We start from the raw sequence: 23,243 nt of genomic DNA, 5'->3' as shown, positions 1-23,243 counted from the left end.
ATTTCATTCAGGTTTTTCTGTAAGCTGTTACAGAAAAATCCAAACGAACTTTTTGGCCAACCCAATATTAGGATGTAATGTACAACATGACACATATAATTAACACTGCTGTAAGTTATATATAAAAGTTGTTTAAAAAAAGAGAGTTGTTAAGAGAGTAAATCCTAAGAGTTCTCATCACAAGGAAAACATTTTTTTTTCTATTTCTTTAATTTGTATCTACGTGAGGTGATGGATGTTCACGAAACTTATTGTGATAATAATTTCATGACATATGAAGCCAAACCAGTACACCTTAAACTTATACAGTACTGTATGTCAATTATATCTCAATAAAATTGGAAGAAAACAAAAGGACAAATGGGGGAAATGCTGTCCGAAGAAGAGTCCAGTTTAGGTAAGGCAGGAAGTAGAGAGAACATTCTATAGCCAGATAAGGAAAATAAGGAAGTATGCTTGGACTTCCCTGGTGGTCCAGTGGCTAAGACTCTGCGCTCCCAGTGCAGGGGGCCTGGGTTCGATCCCTGGTCAGAGTACTAGATCCTACATGCTGCAACTAAGAGTGTACGCGCTGCAACTAAAGATCCCGCATGCTGCAATGAAGATCCCTCATGCCACAACTAAGACCCAGCGCAGCCAAATAAATAAATTTTAAAATAGCATCTATTTGTTAAAAAAAGGAAGTATGCTTGTTCTAGAAACAGAGAATACCAGAGGGGTCAGGGGAAAGGTTTTGGAGAGAAGGAGAAAAGCAATTGGATGCGTGGAGCAGAAGAATAACAAAGAAAGATGGGGATGGGAATAAGTGAGGATACAGGGAACCTTGAGTCAACGGTGAAGTCACTGTTGTGAGAAGCTGATGCAAGCTATGGATCCTCTCTCCAGAAAAAAATATATTTATACATACATGCAAATGTTGCATGCAATCTCAGGTAGGTCACAAACTCCATGGACACCCAACATTTTTAATTTTTAAAAATATTTATTTATTTATTTTGGCTGTGCCGGGTCTTAGTTGCAGCACGTGAGATCTTTGTTACAGCATGTTTTTTAGTGGCGGCATGTGGACTTCTTAGCTGCGGCATGCAGACTCTTAGTTGCGGCATGCATGCGGGATCTAGTTCCGCCACCAGGGTTCGACCAGGGATTGAACTCCGCACTGGGAGTGCAGAGTCTTACCCCCTGGACTACCAGGGGAGTCCCTCCAACTTTTTAAGGTAAATTTTTTTCTTCATGTGTATTTTATATTTTTTAATTTTTATTTTATATTGGGGTATAGTTGATTTACAACGTTGTTTTTAAAGTAAACTTTTTATTGAAGTATGATATACATGCAAATAATTGGTTTCCCACTGAAAGTGAACTTCCCTATGTTACCAAAAACCAGATCAAGAAGCAGAACATCACCTGCTCCTCAGAATCCCCGCCCTGAGTCCTCTTTCAGTCACTAACCATCCCGCAAGGGTAACCGATATCCTGACTTCTATAACCATAGACTAGTTTGATCTGTTTTTGAATTTTATATAAATAAAATCATAATGATGCATTCTTATAAGTCCGGTTTCTTTCCTCAATATTACATTTGGGTGGTTCATCCATGTTGGTGCATGGAGTTGCAGTTCATTCATTCTCATGTCTGTATCATATCCCACTGTATGATGTATGACAATTTATCCATTCTACAATCCATAAATATCTGGGTTTGGGACTGTTACAAATAGTGCTGTTGTAAGTACTCTTGCACATGCCTTTTGGTGAACATATGTACACACTCTGTTGGTTATACACCTAAGAATAGAGTTCCCAGGTCATAGGTTCAGCTCTAGTAGATAATGGGTCTTATGTTTTGACAAGGAACAAGGAAAACAGGGATGCAGGGGAAGTGGAATTCATACAAGCTTTCAGCCCGAATTCTAGTATAAAGTTATACAAGATGTTTTGCAATGATCATTTATCAATACTGAGAATGAAATAAAACCACAACAATCAAAGACTGGATGAATAAACCCAAGGGGAGATTCACTGAAAAGATTAATAAAACTTCTGACAAGTCAAGAAAAAAATAGAAAACGTAAAATTTTAAGAAATATTAATTGCCAAAACGGACTCAGGAAGACTCAGAAGAGTTGAGGAGACTAATAATTATTGAAGAAACCGGAAAATTACGTTAGAGAATTCTCTCTCCAAAAAAAGCACTAGGACCTGACACTTCTCATGGTCACCTTTCTTTAGTGCTTCAAAGAATAGATAATTCCCATGCTATTTAATCTGGTTTAGGACATAGAAAAAGATGGGAAGTTTCTCCAATAACTTTACATAACTAACAAAATCATAATACCAAAACTTAACAAGGCATAAATAAGAAAACTTCAACCCATTTTTTCATATGACTAAAGATGCAAAAGAAAGAAAATCCTAAGTAAATTGCAAAGAGAATCCAATTCTGTATTAAAAGAAGACACTCTGGATAAGTTAGTATTATTCTAGGAATGGTGGGATACCAAGAAATCTACCAATATAATGCATCTCATAAATAATTCAGTATTTGTCAGAAATCTTTAAAATATGTATACATAGCCTTTGACCAACAACTCCACTTTTAGGATTCTATCCTAAGAAAATATAACAGTTATGCACAAAGCTTTCACCACAAGGCTATTCCTTAGTGTTGTTTATATCAACAACAAAGACAAAAACAGAAAGAACACAATACAGGGTCAGCTAACCTATCCTCTACATACGAAATAACCTATGACAATGAAATAATATGAAGCCATTAAAAATAATGTTGTAGGGCTTCCCTGGTGGTGCAGTGGTTGAGAGTCTGCCTGCCGATGCAGGGGACACAGGTTCGTGCCCCGGTCCGGGAGGATTCCACATGCCGCGGAGCGGCTGGGCCCGTGAGCCATGGCTGCTGAGCCTGCACGTCCGGAGCCTGTGCGCCGCAACAGTGAGAGGCCCACGTACCACAAAAAAAATAAAATAAATAATAATAATGTTGTAGAAAAGTATTTTAATAACACAGAAAAATATCCATGCCAAAAAACTGCAATATGGCCTCATGTAGGTTAAAAAATACGCTTCAAATTTTTAGTTTTAGCTATCTGCATTCTCCAGATTTTTTGCAATTATCATGTATAACTTCTCCAATACAGTGATAAGGATGTGAAGCAACCACTTTTTTAAATTCCGGTTTCTTGTTTGTGATTGGGGGTGAAATGTCAGAGAATCACCTTGGCATTCACTTTAGGAACAGAAAGTACTCATTCGTATTTCTCTACCAGCTGGTTGACCCCACTTAGGGCCCAGCCTGGATCACAGGCCTCCCCACTTCTCACCCAGCTGTCAAACTTTACACAAGATCTCATCCAGTCTACCCCAGCACTGATGCCAGATTCACCCTCCTCAAATACCACCGTACCTGTCACTTCCCTGCCGCAGAACTTTCAATAGCTCCCCACCCTCCCTAGCTTTCCAATTCAGGGCTCCAGAGCCTGATTCAATGTACCTGTCAGATCTTACTTCTCAGGGACGCCCCACAGTACACCCCCTTCACATCTGTAGTCAGGACCATCACCATCCCACACACATCGTGCCCCTTCTGGCCTCCACATATTTGACTCTGCTGCTCTCCCTTCCAGCCGTGCCCCTCCTCCCCCCACCCCATGCCGCTGCCTAATAAATAGTCCCAACTCTCCTTCAAGGCTTAGCTCAAATCCCCTTTCTTTCATGAAGACTACCCCAGCTCATACCTCTGACCGCAAATGGGCCTACAAGTCTGAACAACATTTGAACTGTTGAAGTAGTGGGCGAAGTCTGGTTTACAAGGCCTTGAGGATTCATCTTCATCATGAGGTCCCCGCCCTGCTGCCTTCCTGCCTAATCCCAGCAGCCCTCACACCAGTCCGTTCTCCTCAAAGTACAGACATTGGCAGATCACCCCCCGAGAGGGGCAGAAATTCCATCTCTCACCTTTGTGAGTCTCACTCAGTGAGTCCTGGTTGCCTGCCTGAGGACCCACCTCCTCTACGATGACTGACACCAGAAGTCACGCTGGTGATGACTGACACTGTCTTGGGACTGTGACCTTACCTGGTATTATCAAATCATTGATAAATACTAACAGCCACTGAAGGTTTGCAGCAGAAAATGAGGATTTTGTCTGTTAGGAAGATCCACTAATAAGAGTTCAGAAAAAGTAGGAAGGCCATTTTGGTATCACAATGTTAAGAGTAAATATTGAATGAGTACTTACTCCGTGCCAGGCAGCACTTTTTTTTTTTTTTTTAGCTGTACTTGGGCCTCTCACTGTTGTGGCCTCTCCCGTTGCGGAGCACAAGCTCCGGACGCGCAGGCTCAGCGGCCATGGCTCACGGGCCCAGCCGCTCCGCGGCATGTGGGATCTTCGCGGACCGGGGCACGAACCCATGTCCCCTGCATCGGCAGGCGGACTCTCAACCACTGCACCACCAGGGAAGCCCCCAGGCAGCACTTTTACATGCATTATCTCACTGAGTCACAACAGCCTTAAGAAGTATATTCCAGGGCTTCTCTGGTGGCGCAGTGGTTGAGAGTCCACCTGCCGATGCAGGGGACACGGGTTCGTGCCCCAGTCCGGGAAGATCCCACATGCCGCAGAGTGGCTGGGCCCGTGAGCCATGGCCGCTGAGCCTGCAAGTCCGGAGCCTGTGCTCCTCAACGGGAGAGGCCACAACAGTGAGAGGCCCGTGTACCACAAAAAAAAAAAATAAAATAAAATAAAAAATAAGTACATTCCATTCTTATCCCCATTATAGAGGAGGAAACTGAAATTTTGAACAGCTAAGTAACCATAAAATTGCTATATGACCCAGCAATTCCACTCCTAGGTATATACCCCCCAAAATTGAAAACAGGGACCCAAACAGATACTTGTACACCAGCGGTCCCCAACCTTTTTGGCAGCAGGAACTGCTTTCGTGGGAGACAATTTTTCCACAGACGGCGGGGTGGTGAGGGGATGGGTCAGGCAGTAATGTGAGCGATGGGGAGCGATGGGGAGCGGCAGATGAAGCTTTGCTCACTTGCCCGCCACTCATCTCCTGCTGTGCGGCCCGGTTCCTAACAGGGGGTTGAGGACCCCTGTTGTACACCCATGTCCATAGCAGCATTATTCACAGTAGCCAAAGGTGGAAACAACCAAAGTGTCCATGACTAATGGACCAACAAAATGTGGTATAGCCATATAATAGAATATTATTCAGTCATAAAAAAGAATGAAGTTCTGATATATGCTACAAAGCACATGAACCTCGAACACATTATGCTAAGTGAAATAAGCCAGTCACAAAAGACCAAATGTTATATGATTCCACTTACGTGCAATAGGCATAATTCATAGAGACAAGTTAGATTAGAGGTTACCAGGGGCTGAGGGGAGGGGGAAAAGGGGAGTTATTGCTTCATTGGTACACCTTCTGTTTGGGGTGATGAAAACAGTTTTAGAAGTAGATAGTGGTGATGGCTGTACAACATTGTGAGTATATTCAATGCTACGAAATTGTACACTTAAAATGATAAATTTTATGTTATGTATATTTTAACATAATAAAACTTTTTTTTTTAAAGTCGTATAGCTAGAAAGTGGTCAAGCTAGAATTTGAGCCCAAACCTTTCTGACTCTAGGGCCCATGCTCTCAATCCAAGAGTTTTACTCTCCCTAGAAAAAGCAGCCAACCGGGAGCCAGGAGGGCTGGATTCTTGTCATCACCATCTGTGTGACCTTATACAAGCCTGATCTTCCAAGGCCTCACTTTCCCCAGCTGTTACATGGTAAGATTGAATAGCTTTGACAATCCCTGCTGGTCATAACAGTCCTGACAGTGTCAGCTATGCATTGATTGTGATTTTACAGCATGGAAAATCCCAAGCCTTGACTCCTGACCTAGATATCATTTGCTTCTGGCGCACTCTGGAGACACTGATGGACAGGGAGCGAGGGAGAGGGACCGGCTGTCCACCCCTTACCTAGCCCCTCCCCTAGGGGTTTGCCCTGGAGTCGAGCCAGCTCTTGAAGAAGGCCTCCACTCCTCTCCCCATTCTAGGAGAGGGATCGGGCCTGGCTGTGCTCCAGGATAAACTTCCACAAGGCGAGCAATAACATAAAGTCAAGGTGAAGATCAGGGCAGCCCTTAAAAAGGCCTCCTTGCACCCTAAAGTGGCTGACGCCACTCCACAGCTGTTTGTCCTGCCTGCCGCCACCCGGCCACCATGTGGGTGCTCTTGGCTCTCTTGCTGCTCACCCTCGCCTATTTATTTTGGCCCAAGACCACGGGCTCTGGTGCCAAATACCCCAAGAGCCTCCCATCCCTGCCCCTGGTGGGCAGCCTGCCGTTCCTCCCCAGACGTGGCCACCAGCACGTGAACTTCTTCAAGCTGCAGGAAAAATATGGCCCCATCTATTCCTTTCGTCTGGGTTCCAAGACTACTGTGATGATTGGCCACTACCAGCTGGCCAGGGAGGTGCTTCTCAAGAAGGGCAAGGAATTCTCCGGGCGGTCCAAAGTGGTAAGCAGTACCTATCATCCCTCTTCTCTCACCACTCCCTGGGGATGTTCAGTTCTCCAGGCAAGGCCATGCCTGGAATGACACTTCCAGCTCCAACAACCTCTGATTCTTCCAAAAACAGACTGCCGGGGCTGTGGGTGGGAAGTGACCCCTTGGACCCCATCCAGTCTCTAAACTAGGCAGGAAGAATTAAAGGAAGATTTCATTTTCTGGGCTTCCCAGGAGGTGGGGTGGGGTGGGAGTGGTGGTTTGAGGGCGTCAGGGAGCCCTTAAAACAGTCATCTCGCCCGTGAACTGGATGATGATCTCTCTGAGCTTAGACTTCCATAATGAACTGAGAGAGTGCATATAGAGCACTTAGCCCAGTGCCCAGTGCAGGAAGTGCTCAATAAACAGCCTTGATGAGTGCTGTTCTTCACATGGAAAAGCGGGGGAGTGATTGCTGTCCTCCGTGCAAAGTTGTGAGGGAGAAAAACCCTGGCTCTTGGAGGGCTGGGATTGCTGTATTCCTGGAGCTTTCTCCAGCTGCTCCAGCCGCAGGGAACTGACCCATGGGAGCACTTTGAGGGAGGATGCTGATGAGCCAGCCTATTGAACTTTCTGTTTTGCTCCTGGGGGGCAGAGGGGAGTGGGAGTTAACCATCCAGCAACACTGCCAGCCCCCCACTGCAGCACCCGGCTGCTGAGAACTCCCTTGAACATCCCGGGCAAGGCCCCCTGGCTGCTCATCTTTGATCAGACCAAGGGTTGACTCTTTTTACCTTGGACCAGTCAGCCAGGTCTGCGGGCCAACTATCCCCCTTCCAACTCTGCTGAGCTCTTCTCTCCAGAGCAAAGAGGAAGGAGGAGGCCAGTCAGATGGGGTTTGCAGGTCAGGGGATAGAAGAGGGGAGGTTTGGGAGCTTTATGGTTTGGGGGGTGCCTCTGAGAAGAGGCAGCTTGGCCCAAGTCCAGACTGGGTGGACAAGAAATCTGCACTCTCCAGATGCGGCCCTGGGGTGGGCACACAGCCTGGCAATGGAAGGGTAAACTAAGGGCGGCTGAGCTGCTGTGCCTTCAGCAGCCTCCGCCCCCAGAGGGCCCAGGGAAAGGCAGGGGTTTGGGCTGTCCTCGGTCTCTGCTCCTGTTCCCGGGACAGGCACAATTTAGAGAGTTCATCCCATCCACAGCTGCCTTCCCCTGGTCAGAATCTGATGAGAAAAAGAGGCTCAGAGGTCACCTGTCACTGACCTGAACCCCAGGACCGCTGCATTCTAATTCAGTGTTCTTTTTCTCCTCGCTCTGTCTCTCTGATGGAGTTGGGAGTGTGAGGTCATAGGTTCTGTCCTACCAAGGCCTTACAGTCATGACGGAGTGGAGCAGGGAGGTCCCACACGGAGGCGCAACGGCAGGTACCTGCCTTCTTCCCCAGGGCTAGGACTGGTGGATGGTGTCTGATTCCTATGTCCTTTCCTGCTTTCCAAAGTTGACTCTAGACATCCTGTCAGACAACCAAAAGGGCATCGCCTTCGCCGACCATGGTGCCGTCTGGCAGCTGCATCGGAAGTTGGCACAGAACGCCTTTGCCCTGTTCAAGGATGGCAACCTGAAGCTAGAGAAGATCAGTGAGTGCCCAGCCAGCCCTGGGCTGCTGGAGGGAGAAGAGGTTTGGGAGGGGAGAGGGTTCTGGATGATTCCATCTAGCATTTTCTTGGCTACCGCTGCCATCTACTGGACATCTGCTCTCTGTCCTTGACTAAGATGGAACTGGTAGAGAGGGGGTGACGGGCGGCTCAATTCCCCACCCTCATGCCCCTCTCTCCCCTCAGTTAATCGGGAAGTCAGTTTACTCTGCGACTCCCTGGCCACCCGGCATGGAGAGTCCATAAATTTGTCGGAGCATCTCTCTCTGGCGGTGACCAACATAATCAGCTTTATCTGCTTCAACTTCTCCTTCAAGAATGAGGATCCTGCCCTGAAGGCCATATACAAGTTCAATGATGGCATCCTGGAGGCTCAGGGCAAGGAGATTTTGTCAGACATATTCCCTGGGTTTAAGGTGAGGATGAGGCCGGGCCCCACTGTCAGATCTCAGCAGACCCTGACAGCACCCCCAGTTCTTCTTTCCTCTTTCAGTTCAGCTCCAGACCCACCTTTTTTTTCTGACCTCAGCCACAGTGACCTCTACCTCCTCTGACTCTTAAAACCTTGCTGCTCCTCTACAGAAATCGGTTTAGCTTTTAAATTATGCATTTGAATACTCATGATAATGGCTCTCGTTTATTCACCAATTGCCATGTGCCAGTACCAGCACTCCACAAGCATTAATCATGCATTTCCCTTGGAAGTGGGTTTTATTATCCCCATACAGTTGAGAATACAGGCTTCAAGAAGTTAAGGAACTTAACCAAGGCTTGAGACTCAAGTCTATCTTACTACTGGGTAAACCCTCAATCAGTGCTGGATGTTTGATTGAATGGGGAAGGGGACGTGGAGGTGACTCCCTTCTCCCTTGTTTGGAATTGTCCTAGTTGTCACTGATGGTCCCATTCTGGGTCCGTATCCTGCCTTCCATTCTGGCTGAAGTTTGGGGTTAGAGTGGGAACTCTCCAGAGTCAGAAAGATAGGATTTGACATTTCTACTTTGCAGATTTTCCCCAGCAAAGCCCTGGAAAAGATAAAGAGTTGTGTTCGAATGCGAAACGAATTGCTGAGTGAAATCCTTGAAAAAAGTAAGGTAGGTGATGGAGCAGAAGAGATGATGAGTTAGGTGGAAAGCATCATGAGAGCAGGGTTGGGTCCATTTTGGACACTGTAGGATCTCCTGCACCTAGCAGAGAGCCTGGCTTATAGTAAGTGCTCAATAAAAACTGACTCAACTAATGAATAGGCGTGGAGAAGTGAGGAATTGAAGAGGATCCTAGAAGGGACTTGTCTACCCCCCAAATTTAAAGAGGGCCTAGCGCTTCCTCCTACTTCCACAAGCTCATGGGTCCTGACTAGCCTCACTCCACTCCCTCACTTCCAAGGGAGAGAAGCCTTTGTATCTACAGTCTGGGGTGAGAGTATGGCAGGGGTTGCAGATGGGGTTTCTTCCTCATCACTCTCCCAATCTCACCCAACCAGGAGAACTTCACCAGTGACTCCATCACTAACTTGCTGGACATACTGATCCAAGCCAAGATGAACGCAGACAATAACAATGCTGGACCAGACCAGGATTCAAAGCTGCTTTCAGACAGACACATGCTCACCACCATAGGGGACATCTTCGGGGCCGGCGTGGAAACCACCACCTCTGTGATAAAGTGGATTGTGGCCTTCCTGCTACATTATCCTCCAGTGAGCTTCTCCCTACCCCAGCCTTCCCAACCACTCTTGACCCCAGCCTGACTCACCTCTGCTCCAGAGAGGGAGGAAGAGACTATACCCTCAGGACTTCTTTGCAGGATGAATGGGCTGCCGCACCCCTTACCCAAGCAGTGGTTGGCTCTGGCCCTTGGGTGGAACTGCCCCGTCTTCTGGAAACGAAGCCTGGGCTCGCAGAGCCATCACTGGGAAGGGTCTGGGCCAGTTCTTCTGGATGTGACAGTAGGATTCTTCTAAGCCCTTGCTTCTCCTGGGCTTAAACACCCTGGTAATATCCACCCTGTTCTGGCCCTCAGTTGAAGAAGAGGATCCAGGATGATGTCGACCAGAATATAGGTTTCAATCGCACACCAACTATCAGTGACCGGAACCGCCTTGTCCTGCTGGAGGCCACCATCCGAGAGGTGCTTCGAATCCGGCCTGTGTCCCCCACGCTCATCCCCCACAAGGCTATCGTTGACTCCAGGTGTGCCTTCCCTCCCAGTAACATCCAGCCCACCTGGTCCCTCCTCCATCACCCCACACCCCCAGTTGGCTACAGTCAACCACTGACTACCACTCATCCTACCCATGACCCTATTGACCAATGTGTCTACCACCCACTGACACCCACTGACTAATCCACAGATCTACCTGACCTCCCTCAGAAGCTGCCTGCTGCCACGTGGAGACATGTGGTGTGGGATGCTCCTACCCAATGCAATAGCTGCAACACACATACATACTCACAGGCACCAGCTCAACATGCATACCTGTGGGCCCCAAGTGTTGATACATAAGTGCGTGTCAGGAGGAGAGGGCTGGATTCATAGTCCACCTGGTAGAAGCTGAGGAAAAGATGAGGGAGTGGACATGAGGGAATAAAGGGCTCTTTTCCCCAAAGTGGGGGACCACAGAGGCTTGGGGCTGAGCAGGTGGGGAAGGGCAATATTCCAGACCCTCTTTTCCTCTCCCTCCCTGGGGCAGCATTGGTGACCTTACCATTGACAAGGGCACAGATGTTGTGGTCAATTTGTGGGCACTGCATCACAGTGAGAAGGAGTGGCACCGGCCCGACCTGTTCATGCCCGGTGAGTCCCTGTTCTGTCCTGCTCCCTGGCCACACAGCCACCTCTGTGCCCACCTTTCCAGCACCACTTCCCCTCTGCTGAGCTTGCCACTAGCAAACTCCTGACTCCAACTACGTGGACCTGTTGACACCCCCATCCTATGCTAGACTTAGCCAGATTCTTCACAGCTGGGTTCCCACCTTCTCCTTCCACCAACTGCAGATCTCCTCCTCTAAGAAGCCCTCTAGGCATATGTCTCCCATGAAGTCAGCCCCCTCTCCCCTAGGATGGTGGCATTTGCATCTGTTAATACGCCTTCTTTCCATCTGTCCTGAATAGTCCATCTCCTCTGTGTGATTAAGGGCTACCAGAGAGCAGGGCTGTATCTCTCCTCAGACTGGGCCCCCCTCCCCCAAGTAAGGTGGTCCACCTTCTCAGGGTGGGGTCCCCTGGGCAGGACCATGTTGCCCCCCCTCCTCTGCTTACTCCTGCCCTGGGCCCTGACTGACACCTCCCCATGTCCACAGAGCGCTTCTTGGACCCCACGGGGACCAAGCTCATCTCGCCATCGTTAAGCTACTTGCCCTTCGGAGCAGGACCCCGCTCCTGCATAGGTGAGATGCTAGCCCGCCAGGAGCTCTTCCTCTTCATGACCTGGTTGCTGCAGAGGTTCGACCTGGAGATCCCGGATGATGGGAAGCTACCCTCTCTGGAGGGCAACCCCGGTTTAGTCTTACAGATCGATCCTTTCAAAGTGAAGATCAAGGTGCGCCAGGCCTGGAAGGAAGCCCAGGCCGAGGGTAGCACCTCGTGACTCCGCCCTGTGTGACCCCACAGCACGGAATTAGAGGAGCTCCCCCACCTTCACCAACCATTCCTCCCTCCTCCCCACCCACTCTGCCTTCTTTTCCAGCCTGCAGCCCTGGCAGTGCTGTGCATAAACAGTTGTGGTTTTTTTTTCAGAAGGTCCCTGAGCAGTTCATTCATTTGTTTGTTCACTCATTCTTTCAGAGAGTATTTTATTGAGCACCTACTATGTACCACTCACTCACTGTCCCTGGACCCTCAGGCTCCCTGGTCTTACATGAAGCTTACATTCTAGTGAGGGCTGACAAATGAGCATTTCAGAGACTCATAAGTGCTTTGGAGTCAATTATACTAGGTGCTGGTGATATGAGGGGAATGGCAGAGGTGGGGGCGGCCACTGTGAATGACTGATTGGGGAAGGCGTGAAGATGGCGGGGGGAAGGTGTCCCATGCTGAGGGAGCAGCAGGTGAGCAGTTCTCGAGGTAGGAGAGGTCATTCAGTCTAGAGCAGAGCCAATGAAGGGAAGAGTGGTCCCTGATGAGGTCAGACTGCAGGCAGGGTCAGGTCCCATGGAGCCTTTCTAAGTAGCAGGAAGGAGTTTGGGTTTCTATTCCAAGTATGAGAGAAAGTCACAGGAGGGTTTACATATTCAAGTGGAAAGGTCTGGTTAATATTTTTAAAAGATCATTCGAGTTGCTGAGTAGACACTGGTCTGCAGAGGGATGAAAGTGGGGGCCCTGGGGAGGAGGTTGTGCTGGTCCCGGACAGAAGGATGCTGGTGGCTTAGACCCTGGCGACAGCAGTGGAGATGGCAAGAAGTGGTGGGATTGAGTTTACATTTTGAAAGCAAAGCAGATCATGTTTGCTTTGATCCACTCATCGCTGCATGTATCTCAAAGCTTTGGCTTTGGGGAAGTGTCTATAATCCATAAACTCAACCCACAACTACCCATTCCTCTCGTCTTGGTCCCCAAAGACTGGTAGGTCTCCTTTTCCTCATTCTGTACTGGGGTAAACACCGCCAGGAAAGGGCTTTCACGGCAGCCTCCCGCTCAAGTGCTCAGGCTCTGCCCCTGCCCCCCACGCCCAAACCCCAGGAAGTCTGTAAATGCCTCACTAGAAAATGGAGCCCCGACTTCTTCAAACCTTAAAACCGACATCTTTAAACCTTGGCCGCTGGCCAGTCCGCAAATGAAAGGTGTCCTGAGACGCCCTGGGAGAAACTGACCCTTGCCCTTTAGAATAGAAGAGGCCTCAACCCCAGCTCCCTGGCGCCAGCCAGACCAGGGTCAGATCATCAGCGACCTGGTCCTTCGCTTCTGACTGGAGGAGGGCTCTGGACGGGCCGACAGGGCAAGCCTGAGACTCCGCCTGGCCAAGTTCCAGGGAGAAGAAATCAAGGGAGCCCCCGCAAGGAGGGAGGGCCAAAGCTTTCCACCACAGCAGCCTCTTCTTCCTTCAAAGAGCTTTGCTAATCCAGGGGTAGTCGACCATTCCCCAATGCCCCCCAACTCAGTGCTGGCCTTCACTGGCCCGTGACCCTAAGGCCTTGCTAAAGAGCCCAGAGGAGTCGGTGGGGAGCTGTGGCTGAGCCCAGCCTCCGTGATGGGGAGCCTAGAGAGATGCTGCCACCACAGTGAGCTGATGAGAAAGGGGTTAAACTGGAGGTGGCTCCCTCCTTCTCCCGGGTTCCTCTGTCCCCACCAGCTGCTCGCTGGTCTAGAGCCAAGCTACCCTCAGCTCAGAGCAGAGGGGAGCTGGCCGGCTGGAGGAGAGTTACTTTCTCCAAATTTGCTCAGAATCTGAAAGGCATTTTGCGGACTAGTGGGGAAGAGATAAACAACATCCCCTGTAGAAGCAGTGCATGAGTGTAACTGGGAAGGAAACATCCACTCTCCTTGATTCAGACCATTGAATGGCAGGGAAATGAGAGGCTAACCCTTCATTTTGAAGATGAGAAACCTGAGGGCCACTGGGGGCAGGTGTGTGTGGGGTGACTTGCCCTAAGTCACCCAGCAGCCTAGCAGCAGGGCTGGGACCAGAACCCGGGATTTCAGGGATGCAGGATGAGGAGCCAGCGTGCTCTCTCACAGGTCTTCCGCGTCTGTGCAGAAGGGCCCGAGTGTCTGGCTGGGGAGAGTACAAAGCTGAGCATCCTTTCAGGAAATGACCTCGTGAACTCTGACGCCTGCCCAAACTGCCCTTCCCCTGCCTGGAAGGCCTTTTCCCACCGACCTAAATCCTTTTAGCCCTCAGCTTCTGTTCATTGGTGTGGAATCGCACATGTGCCTGAGCAGCTGCCTGGGCTGCAAATGGGTGTGGTGACCCCCAGGGATGCTGCCACCCCTGCATCTCTGGAATTCAAGACTGAGCCCTCTTGTGTTCTTTTGGCTGCACATCAACCTGACAAGTAGGTTACACACACAAGAGGAGTGAGTCACATGCTCTAAATCACTTGGCTAATTGGTCCAGTGGTAAAAGAACTCTAACTCCTTATGCAGAAGGAATTCCAGATCTTTGGCAATGCTGAAAGGTCTTCATCAAGATCCCAGAGTCACCTTTTGAGCCTCAGAATGCCCTCAACCAGGGCAATGGTGTAATGGTAAATAAATATTGAACCAGTTCTCTGGTGCTGGTGGTAGGGAACAGCCTTGATTTGTAGTGTTTGCTGATCACTGTGGTGTAAACACTCCCACCATGAATGTTCTGGTTGGCCTCTGGTGGCCACAAAGCCTGCAGCAAATGAGGAGCCCTCTCTCCAGTCATGCTCAGAGGGATAAACACCCATCTCAGGACAGGAACCCAATCACAGAGGCTAGAGGGGGGGTGGGGAGAGGCCTGCAGGAGGAGGCCCCAGGTTCTGGGCCCCAGGCTCCCCAGTTTCCTAGCTCTGGATCTTAAGCTCACTGCTAGCTTCTCATTTGTAAAGTGGGGTAACTTACCACCTGTGCTGCCATCATCTGAGGTTCTGGTGAGGATGAAAAGTAGAAAGGGCTGTGTGAGCAGGAGAGTTCCACACTGTTGGGAGTTACAGAAGATGAGAGGTCAGGCTGCGGGAGCAAGTTTTCTTTCTTTCTGTCATTTACAGACGGAGTGAGCGTAGGCAACTTACTTAGCCTTCTCAAACCTCGGTTTTCTCATCTGTAATATGGGTGGCTGAGATGTGTGTAGAAATAGCACCACCAACCCAGAGCATTGCTGAGAACAAAATATGGACCTATATGTTGTGTTCAGTGCCTTGATAAATACTGGCTTTATTATCATTGCCTATATCCAGACCCACAAAATAAGTCCCTCTATAAGGGTTTTACACAAACCTCCCAAAGGCCACCAGCTTGGTCAGGAAGGAGAGCAGGTATATCCGGATGGGTCCATCTGCAGGACAGTACCACCAGGGATGCCCCTCTTGCAGCTCCAGATGGCCCTGCCGGTTGTCCCCTCTTTCTCTCCGGAGCCAGGGCAGGCTGGCAGCTGGGAAGTGGGTGGAGACCCCAAAGACAAATTTTTCAGGGTTCCAACACCAGGGTGCTTTGTAACATTTTCCAGTGGGATTGGGTTTCTTGAGACTTCTTGGTGAGAAGACATGCAGTGGAAGGTTAAACTGTGGTGAGGAGCAGGTTATACAGTGAGGAGAAACTTCAGATCAAGCAAAAATCCTCTTCTCCCCCTCACAAGCCACAAAAACTCTTTTTTAAAAAGTCTCCTCTGAGGAAGAGCAAAACACTCTTGCAAGGAAAAGACACAAAGAAGGTCCAAATTACTCATTATTTTACAATGTTTCCAAGGGGTTACACCCTCGCTGTGGAGGTTAGCACTGATCTGAAGCAGGTACCACCTCCCATTTCAGCACTGAGGGGCTCTGGTAGGTAACAGCTGGCTGGGTGCAGGGCCTCTGGGGGGCTCATGACGAGGCAAGGGGAGAGGGGTGAAGAGGGGATAAAGCACAACAGCTCCTGAGAAAACAGTGTCTGCTTTACCTGCCACCACGTTACTCCCCTGGCTCAGCGTACCCTTCTCTGGTTCCCTCTCACCTTTGAAAAGAAATGAAAAGCTCTTCACGGGGCTTGTGAGCACCAACAGTACAACTCTTCACTAGTCTGGCCAGCTAGTTAATTGCATGGGCTTTGGAGTCAACAGATGTGGGTTTTAATCCTTGGTTCTACCACAGCTCCACCAGCTGTGTGACCTTGGACTAGTTAATTAACTCCTCTGAATGCTTCATCCCCATTAATAAAGCGGGAATAATTACAGTCCATACTTCAGAGGGCTGCTTTGAGGCTAAAATGAGAAAACGTAGGTAAGATGCTTATACGAGACCTGGTGTTATATAAACAGTCAATAAATAAAATAAGGACAAATTAAAATCTTTTTATTACCAGCTTACCTCTCCAGCTTCATCTCCTGTCACCTCCCAGAATGCAGTTACCTAGAGGGATTAAATTGCTCACAGATTTAGACATGACACCGCACTCTCCCGTTTTAGGCATCCTACGCTTTTTTGTGCTTCTCACACAGTAGGCACTCAATAATCTGCCAATCGAACGTTTGCCTGGAATTCCCTTTACACCTTTCTCCACCTGGCAAGCTCAGTTTAGCAGTCCCTGCTCCAGGAAGGCTGCCCTGAACCCCCAGGTGGGCTACATTCTCTTCCACAGCATCCTGTACACACATGCTTCATGGTATTTACCATGTGCTACTAAAACTGTTCATTCTTCCTCACTAGAGCATTATTAGCTCTTCTAAAGAGGGGCCAGGTCTAAGGCATATTTGCATCCCCAACACTTGGCACACAGTAGGTGCTCCATAAATGCTCAGCTCTAAGGCCAGCCACCTGTCCCAGATGCAAACTGCATCCCAAACACCTCCCAAGACCCACTACCCTTCCCAGCAACTTCAGGTCTCCAGAAGGTTCAGTCAACAGTCAGCCAAACCCACTTCCTGCTCCTTCTCCTGAGTTAAACCTTTCAGCCAGTTTTTGCCCCCTGGCTGAAAATAGAGGAAACTGGAGGAGGGGGAGTTTCTTGAAATTCCTGTTCATCAAAGCTACTGTTCGTGCTTCAAGGCATTGGTACTGTCTCCACCTCCTGGTCACCTAGGGCAGTAGAGACAGCAAATGCTGTACCTTGTTAGAGAAATCAGGAACTCAGTGACTCAGGAGCTTGAGGTGGGCCCTCAGACCTAGGCAGTAAACGTACACATACAGCCTCTGGTATGCAGCTTGTAAGAGTTGTACCATTTTGTTTTTGTGCCACTCAGACATTAGCTTAAAGAAGGTAAGAATGAGGTACTCTACCAGTTCTTTCCTGTGGCTTTAGAACAGAACTGTCCTTTAGAACTGTCTTTCTAGATGCTAATATGGCTCCCCTGGGGTTGCCTAGAGGAGCCCAACAGTTTAGAAGGAACTAGGCAGAAACCATCCCACTGGAGTCACTGAAGGGCTGCGGCTGTGTCCTCTGGCCCCGGGTCAGACGGGGGTGGGCGCACGCCTGGCTTACACTGGACTCTCAGACACCACAGGGCTGACTGCTGGGCAAACCCAAGGGCTAGAGAAGACAATGCTTTCTGCCAGCGTCCCCTGGCCCATCAGTGAGCACTCCACCTGGGGAGGCAAGAACTCCTCACGGAAGGGTTCTGAGGATGCTCATCATTCTGCTTTGCCCACCTGCACGTGGCCCAAAGAGAAGTCTTGCTGGGTGGGGTTTCCGCTTCCTGGGTAGAGGCAGAAGGCTGTTCCTTCCCACAGCCTTGGAGCGGGGACCTAACACCTGACTCAAAGTGCTAAGAGAACAGTCTTAAGCAGAGGCTAAAATGACAATGAGTCTTAGGAAAGGCTCACGGGCCCACGATGGCAGATGTTGGCACACCGTTGGCTCCCACATCACGTAAAAATCAGTTCTGAGGCGCCTGCCTAGAATGCAAGCCCTACACTGCCACCCCCGACTCCTCAAGCTTCTCTGAAACAGTACTGCTCACTTCGTCTCAACCTGCCTCACACTGCCGGTTAGCTATTTCACATGAGTTTGTTTTGTCCTCTCCACTATAATTTAACTTCTAGAGGGCAGGGGCCTTGTCTTACACATTTCTTCCACATTCTCCTCAGCATCCAGCACAGTACTGGGCACAAAGAGGGGACTCCAAAACAAGTACTTCGTGTGTTAAGTTCCAAGGCCAAGTGCCCATCCACAATTCTATCTTATGAATAAGAGATCTCCAGGAGGGCTTGCTTCCTTTAAAATGTCATGTCTTAGCTTTGGAGTCTCTGACAAAACTTGTTTCTGTTTTGGGGGCTCTGATTTTAACCTGTCTGTGGGACTTTACAAAGTACTCAGAAATATCCTCTTGGGAGAGAGAGTGTTTGGGTGGAAATGCCTCAGGACAGAGAGTGCCCTCGGCAGCCATTACCCAGCTTGCCCTCAGCCCAGGAGCCTGTCCTCAACTTCTCTCAGCCTCTGTGGGAAGAAGGGAAGAGCACTTGCAGTGAGGAATCTCGAGGTGTGACTCCCTGAAGTCTGAGGAGGAGGAAAAAGGAACAAGCGCTGCAAGGAAAAAGAGCAGTCGAGTTTCGGGGATCGATTTTATTTGGGCTTCTCACAGTGGTTAGAGCCACTCCGTCTTCAGAACAATCACAGCACAGGAAATGCGTCACCGAGACTGCCCAGAAAAGTCTGACCAGCTGAATCTTATTGCTTAAAATACACATATTCACAATAACTGACAAAAGGTGATGTGCCTCACAGGGGAATGTGTTAGCATTTGCAAATCTTCCGACTGTAGCACCAAACCCTCGACCAACCCCTTTCTTCTCGTTCACCTGGAACACCAGACTCCCTCACATCTCCCCGGCCCCCTCCCGAGTCCTTCAGCTCCCTACTTCCGCCTTTCGTCACGCAGGGCAGCCTCGTGTAGCAGGGGCCAGACTGTGACGCTGGACTCAAGCCCAGCTCCACCCGTTGCGTTTTCTTCTTCTCGTGCCTTTTGGGTTGGATGCTGCAGTGAACCCAGCAGTAAACACGTGGACCAGTTCCCCACTCTGACTGGAGAAGGAATCCTGAGAGGGCCAGAATCCATCCCTTCGACCAGTTAACTCAAGCAGGGTTCATTTTGGTAAAACTTGATCTCCTTTGAGACACTTCAGTGAGTTGTTTGAGACGAAAACAAAAAACAAAAACCAAAAGGTGGCAGGAAAGGCATCTGAGGGCTGTGGCACACTTCTGCCCACTCTCGCCACACATCGGCCACGTGCTGGACCTCAGCACAGGGAGGTAAGCCCTATGGCACTGTGGTGGCCGCCAAACCCTCCTGGCAATTCTGGGCAGGGCTGACGTCTGGGCCACAGCCAGTCCGAGCTTGACACTGAAGATCCAGTCCAGCTTCTGTCTGAGGTTCCACCCTGGCCTTCTGTCCCGATTGGTTGTGGACACCCCCGGGGGCTGAGGCCGAGGGCCAGGAGCAGCCGAGGGAGGCAGACAGGCTCAGAGCACGTTTCCGTTTACAGGGAGCAGAACACAGGCCTCTGAGTGTCCACGGAGCAATGTGCAAATTGCAGTGATGGGTAGAGTAAAACCTCTACTTGGAGCACAGTATCTCTGGCAAACGTGGGGACTGCCGCCGACAGCGCTGCTGAGTACACCCAAGTGCACAGTCAGACATTTGCTCAGTAAACAGTAAATGCGTAAAATAAATTACCTTGAGAGGGCTGCGCCTGCTCCAAACGTGTGGGTAACGTGAGCAGAGTGGCTGCCGTTCAAAGTGTATTCACAGGAAAACAGGGCTGGGGGCTCACACACGACGGACAGACACACACAGGTTATCCAAAAAGTCACTGTATACGGACTGCACTTTGTTCAACATGGATTTTGGTTTTGTGGACTCCAAACTCAGACACTCGTTCACCTCACAGCCTTGGGTTTGTCTATTTCGTGTGTGTGTGTGTATATATATACATATATACACACACATACACATATATACGTGTGTATTCATATATATACATATATATACCTTCCTTTCTTACCATAACATCAATGCCTAGTCTGAATGTCATTGTTCAAGAGTGGGGGAAGAACCAAACTCTTCATATGAACAGGGCTGGACGGGGAATGTTAGTTTCAGCAGTTTGCTTTCTCCATTCAGATTATTCCTATCAAAGCTCAACTGGTTTTTGAAGCCAAACTACAATAATAAGGATCCTGTGGTCCTTCAGGATGGCTGCCTTCGCCCTCCTACCTGGGCCACTTAGACACTTGACATAGGCTACAAAAATTAGTTACCCCACTCAAGGCGGGGTGGAGCAGGGAAAGGGCACGAAAACCACAGATAACCAAGGCATTTTTTCCAAATGGTCAGTTTGAAAAAACAAACAAATAAACAAAACAACTTACTCAGAATCAAGAGAAAATACTGTGTGAGAGTCAGGCTGCGGGACCGCCCTTTCTCAGGTCCCACAGCCTCCTCATTTGTTCATAGAGAACAGTGAGACGTGAAGGCCGGCAGACGTGTACTTGGGATGGGGGAGGGTACTGATCACCTGTGGGCACAGATCAAAAGGGCAGAGATGCGGAAAGCTGCACCTCTATCCACTGCCACAGCGCAGGGCCTTCTGCTCACCCGCAGAAGTTCCAGAGATAGCCCCCACCCAAGCCTGCACACAAAACATCTCCTTCTGGCTCAACTGCAGCCAGGACTCTTTGAAGGCCAAGTTGGGAAAAAGCCACAAATTTTCCTTTTCCAAAACAGAATTCTTGCCTGCCCACTGGTCAAGTTCTTATTTTCAGCTCACTTCTGTTGTTTTTTTTTTTTAAAGAAAAAAACCAAAGAGAAGGCAGGTATAATCTTCCACACTAGAACCAGTCTGCGGCCAGCCAGGACCTGCTGGGAAGGGGCCCCTCCAGGATGCATCGTGCCACCTCGATCTCGTCACCTGGAATTTGAGAGCACAAGCCCTTTACCAACCCGCCACGCAACCGCCGGTCAGCTCTCATCTTCCCACAGGAGGAGCCCAATTCCGGCTCCGGAGACACTGGCAGCGAGGGGCGACAATCCCGACCACTGGGGCTTCATCCAGGGCTGAGACCTGCCACCTCTCTCAGACTGAGACGCAGCAAGGTTCTCATCAACTCACACCAGAACATGAATCCACTCCATCACCAAGAGTCACCTCAGGGCACAGTCTCATCCCCTCCTCGGGGGCTTCTGAAACGCACATCTCTCTGACCCAAGCAGGTAGTGACACGTGACTTGAAAAGAGGTAAAGGGGGACGGGGTGGGGTATGAGGAATGAGTCACAGGACAACTTCTCAGCCCTCCGTGACACTGTATCTATGGGAGGCGAGGCACCCACACCCCAAACTGTACCTGGAGATGCAGGAAAACGCAGGAGCAGAGGGAAAAAAAAAAGGAACACAGTCACTTAATGCTTCTCTCATGGTTCTCCCCTACCCTGGTTGCGTCGCCAAGTTCTCGGGCGCAGGCAGGGCCTGCTCTAGCTTGGGGAGCTGCTGCTCTGGGAGTTTGGGGAGTCCTGCTCGTTGATGGTGTTCAGCAGCAGGCAGGCAGGCAGCCGCGGCAGGTGAGGGTGCCCGGGCTCCCGGGCCTGCTCCTCGGAGGGCTGGCAGAGCCCTTCCTCCTCGTCGCCAGGGGGCCGCACGTGGCAGCTGTCGCAGAAGTCCAGGGGCCCGTCCAGAGCATCGTCGATGAGCGCGTTGAACTCTTTGAGGTCGTCATCATGGTGGCCCCGGTTGCACACACACACCTCGATGCCCGAGTCACCTGTGAAGCGGCGACGTCTGCCGGGCGTCTTGTCTTTGCTGTCAGGGAGGGCGCCGCCCTGCTCGGAGCTGTACTCTTTCAGCAGCTCCTCCTTACATTCGGAATCCTTGTCCAGGAAGGCCCCAGGGTCCACCTCCCCCAGGCCGGCCACAGAGCCGCTGGGCTCCATCCCGGGGGCTTTGGTGGCTGCTGGGTCTGCTGGCACGTCGGAGGGCTCAGGGTCAGCGATGCTCGGGGGTCGCGTGCTGCTTCTGCTAGGCCCGGACAAGGGGCTGCTCTGAGCCCCCTGGGAGCCCCTGGTGGGGTCGGCGCTCGGGGGGCTGCCGCCTGTAGGGCCACACTGTGCAGGCAGCTGCTGCTGGAGCTGGAAGGCACTGTATGGTGGGGGAGGAGTTGGAGGTCGGTTCACCACTTCCTCATAAGGAGGTAGTAAATAGTTTGGCAAAAACCCTAAAATGGGGAGGTAGGGAGGAGAAATTACTGCACTGGCAATTGTTCTAGGACAGACTGCAGGCTCACACTAAGCATATGTCTCGTCCCACCCCCAGCATACCCACCGAGGGACAGCTACAGCTCTCAGGTACAGGTGGGGCACAGGGCTGTGAACAACTGTGCAGAGAAAGGGGGGCAGATTGGGAGTGACAGATTGTAGCTTCTGGAAATCTGAGAGCCCCTAAAGCTGCTTCACAGGCAAGGACTTCTGCTTGTCTGGAGTTAAGGCAGAGGGTTCAGCAAATGTGGTGAATGGCCAAGAGAGTTCTGTCTGGAAGCGACCTGTTTTCCACATGCACGGAAGTCTCATGTTTCTAGCTCAGACTGTGTCCTCCATCTGCATCCCATAGGCCTCAGGGTCAGGGACCCTAAGTTAAGACTTTCCAGATGTATATCATGAAGAGAGCCTTTTTCTGGGAGGCTGGAAAACTGTGTTGCCTCTCACCCTAGTGTGGCAGGAGGTGGTCTGGAAATACACACCAAACCTCATCCTGATTCGCATCGAAAGCGGGTAAAGGGTGAGGGGCCTGTCATCAAGGCTTGTTAAGAACATGCCAGGGGAGTTATCTTTTGCTTTGAGGCACAGATGACCTAATTATAACAGTAATTGCTAGCATTTATTGAGCACTTACTATATGCCAGGCACTGTGCTAAGCACTTAACTCTTCTAGGTGTGGAAATCAAAATTTATGACTGCTTTAGTCTGTAGAACACACAGCAGAATGGCTTTGGACAGGCTGTACTTCTGGGCCTCCACCGACCACTCGAGAGATCAGTGTAAGGAACCCCAGGGAGGGGCTTCCCTGGCGGCCCAGTGGTTAGGACTTGGCGTTCTCACTGACAAGGGCCCGGGTTCAATCTCTGATCAGGGAACTAAGATCCCACAGCATGGCAAAAAAAAAAAAAAAAAAAAAAGGAACCCCAGGGAAGTCAGGTGAGTGTACCCTTCAGTGGGTCACTGAGTTTTTTGGTTCTCAGGAAGTCCCAATGCTACCCCCCACCGCTGCCCCTTTTGTAGCAGCCTCTGCTAAGGCATATCACATGGCAGGAAGCAAAATGGGGGGATTTCAGGCCACTGACCTCTAAATCTCAATTCATTCACAACATACACCATACAACCACCTGTCTAAAAAAATCTGCCTAAACTAAAGGAGCAGAGATGTAGTCAGAACCCGGCTGGCGTGGATTGGAACGGCCCAGTGGCTGCCAGGGGCTGCATCCACAGCACTGGC

General features: G+C 50.0%; 2 protein-coding genes across 13 annotated transcripts in view; one reads left to right on the top strand and one right to left on the bottom strand.

The window, feature by feature from the left end:
• Nucleotides 1-6,205: 6,205 nt before the first annotated feature.
• LOC101283719 (steroid 17-alpha-hydroxylase/17,20 lyase) lies at nt 6,206-11,780 on the top strand. Its single transcript, XM_004265906.3, has 8 exons — nt 6,206-6,546; nt 8,012-8,150; nt 8,355-8,584; nt 9,176-9,262; nt 9,652-9,867; nt 10,191-10,360; nt 10,861-10,964; nt 11,471-11,780. Exons 1-8 carry the CDS (start codon nt 6,250-6,252, stop codon nt 11,755-11,757), a joined length of 1,530 nt encoding a protein of 509 aa, XP_004265954.1. The 5' UTR covers nt 6,206-6,249; the 3' UTR covers nt 11,758-11,780.
• A 6,526-nt stretch (nt 11,781-18,306) lies between these two features.
• The window catches only part of WBP1L (WW domain binding protein 1 like), a 76,723-nt gene continuing 71,786 nt past the window's right edge, over nt 18,307-23,243 (bottom strand). For all 12 annotated transcript variants that reach the window (XM_049696845.1, XM_049696851.1, XM_049696839.1 and 9 more), the window contains one exon: nt 18,307-21,969. In XM_049696845.1, the coding sequence (XP_049552802.1) occupies nt 21,233-21,969 (737 nt within the window). In that variant the 3' untranslated portion in view covers nt 18,307-21,232. The remainder of the gene's footprint in view (nt 21,970-23,243) is intronic.

The sequence above is a fragment of the Orcinus orca genome, chromosome 14 (assembly GCF_937001465.1).
Source record: "Orcinus orca chromosome 14, mOrcOrc1.1, whole genome shotgun sequence".
Classification (NCBI taxonomy): Eukaryota; Metazoa; Chordata; class Mammalia; order Artiodactyla; family Delphinidae; genus Orcinus; species Orcinus orca.
This window is presented reverse-complemented; position numbering and strand designations above follow the sequence as displayed.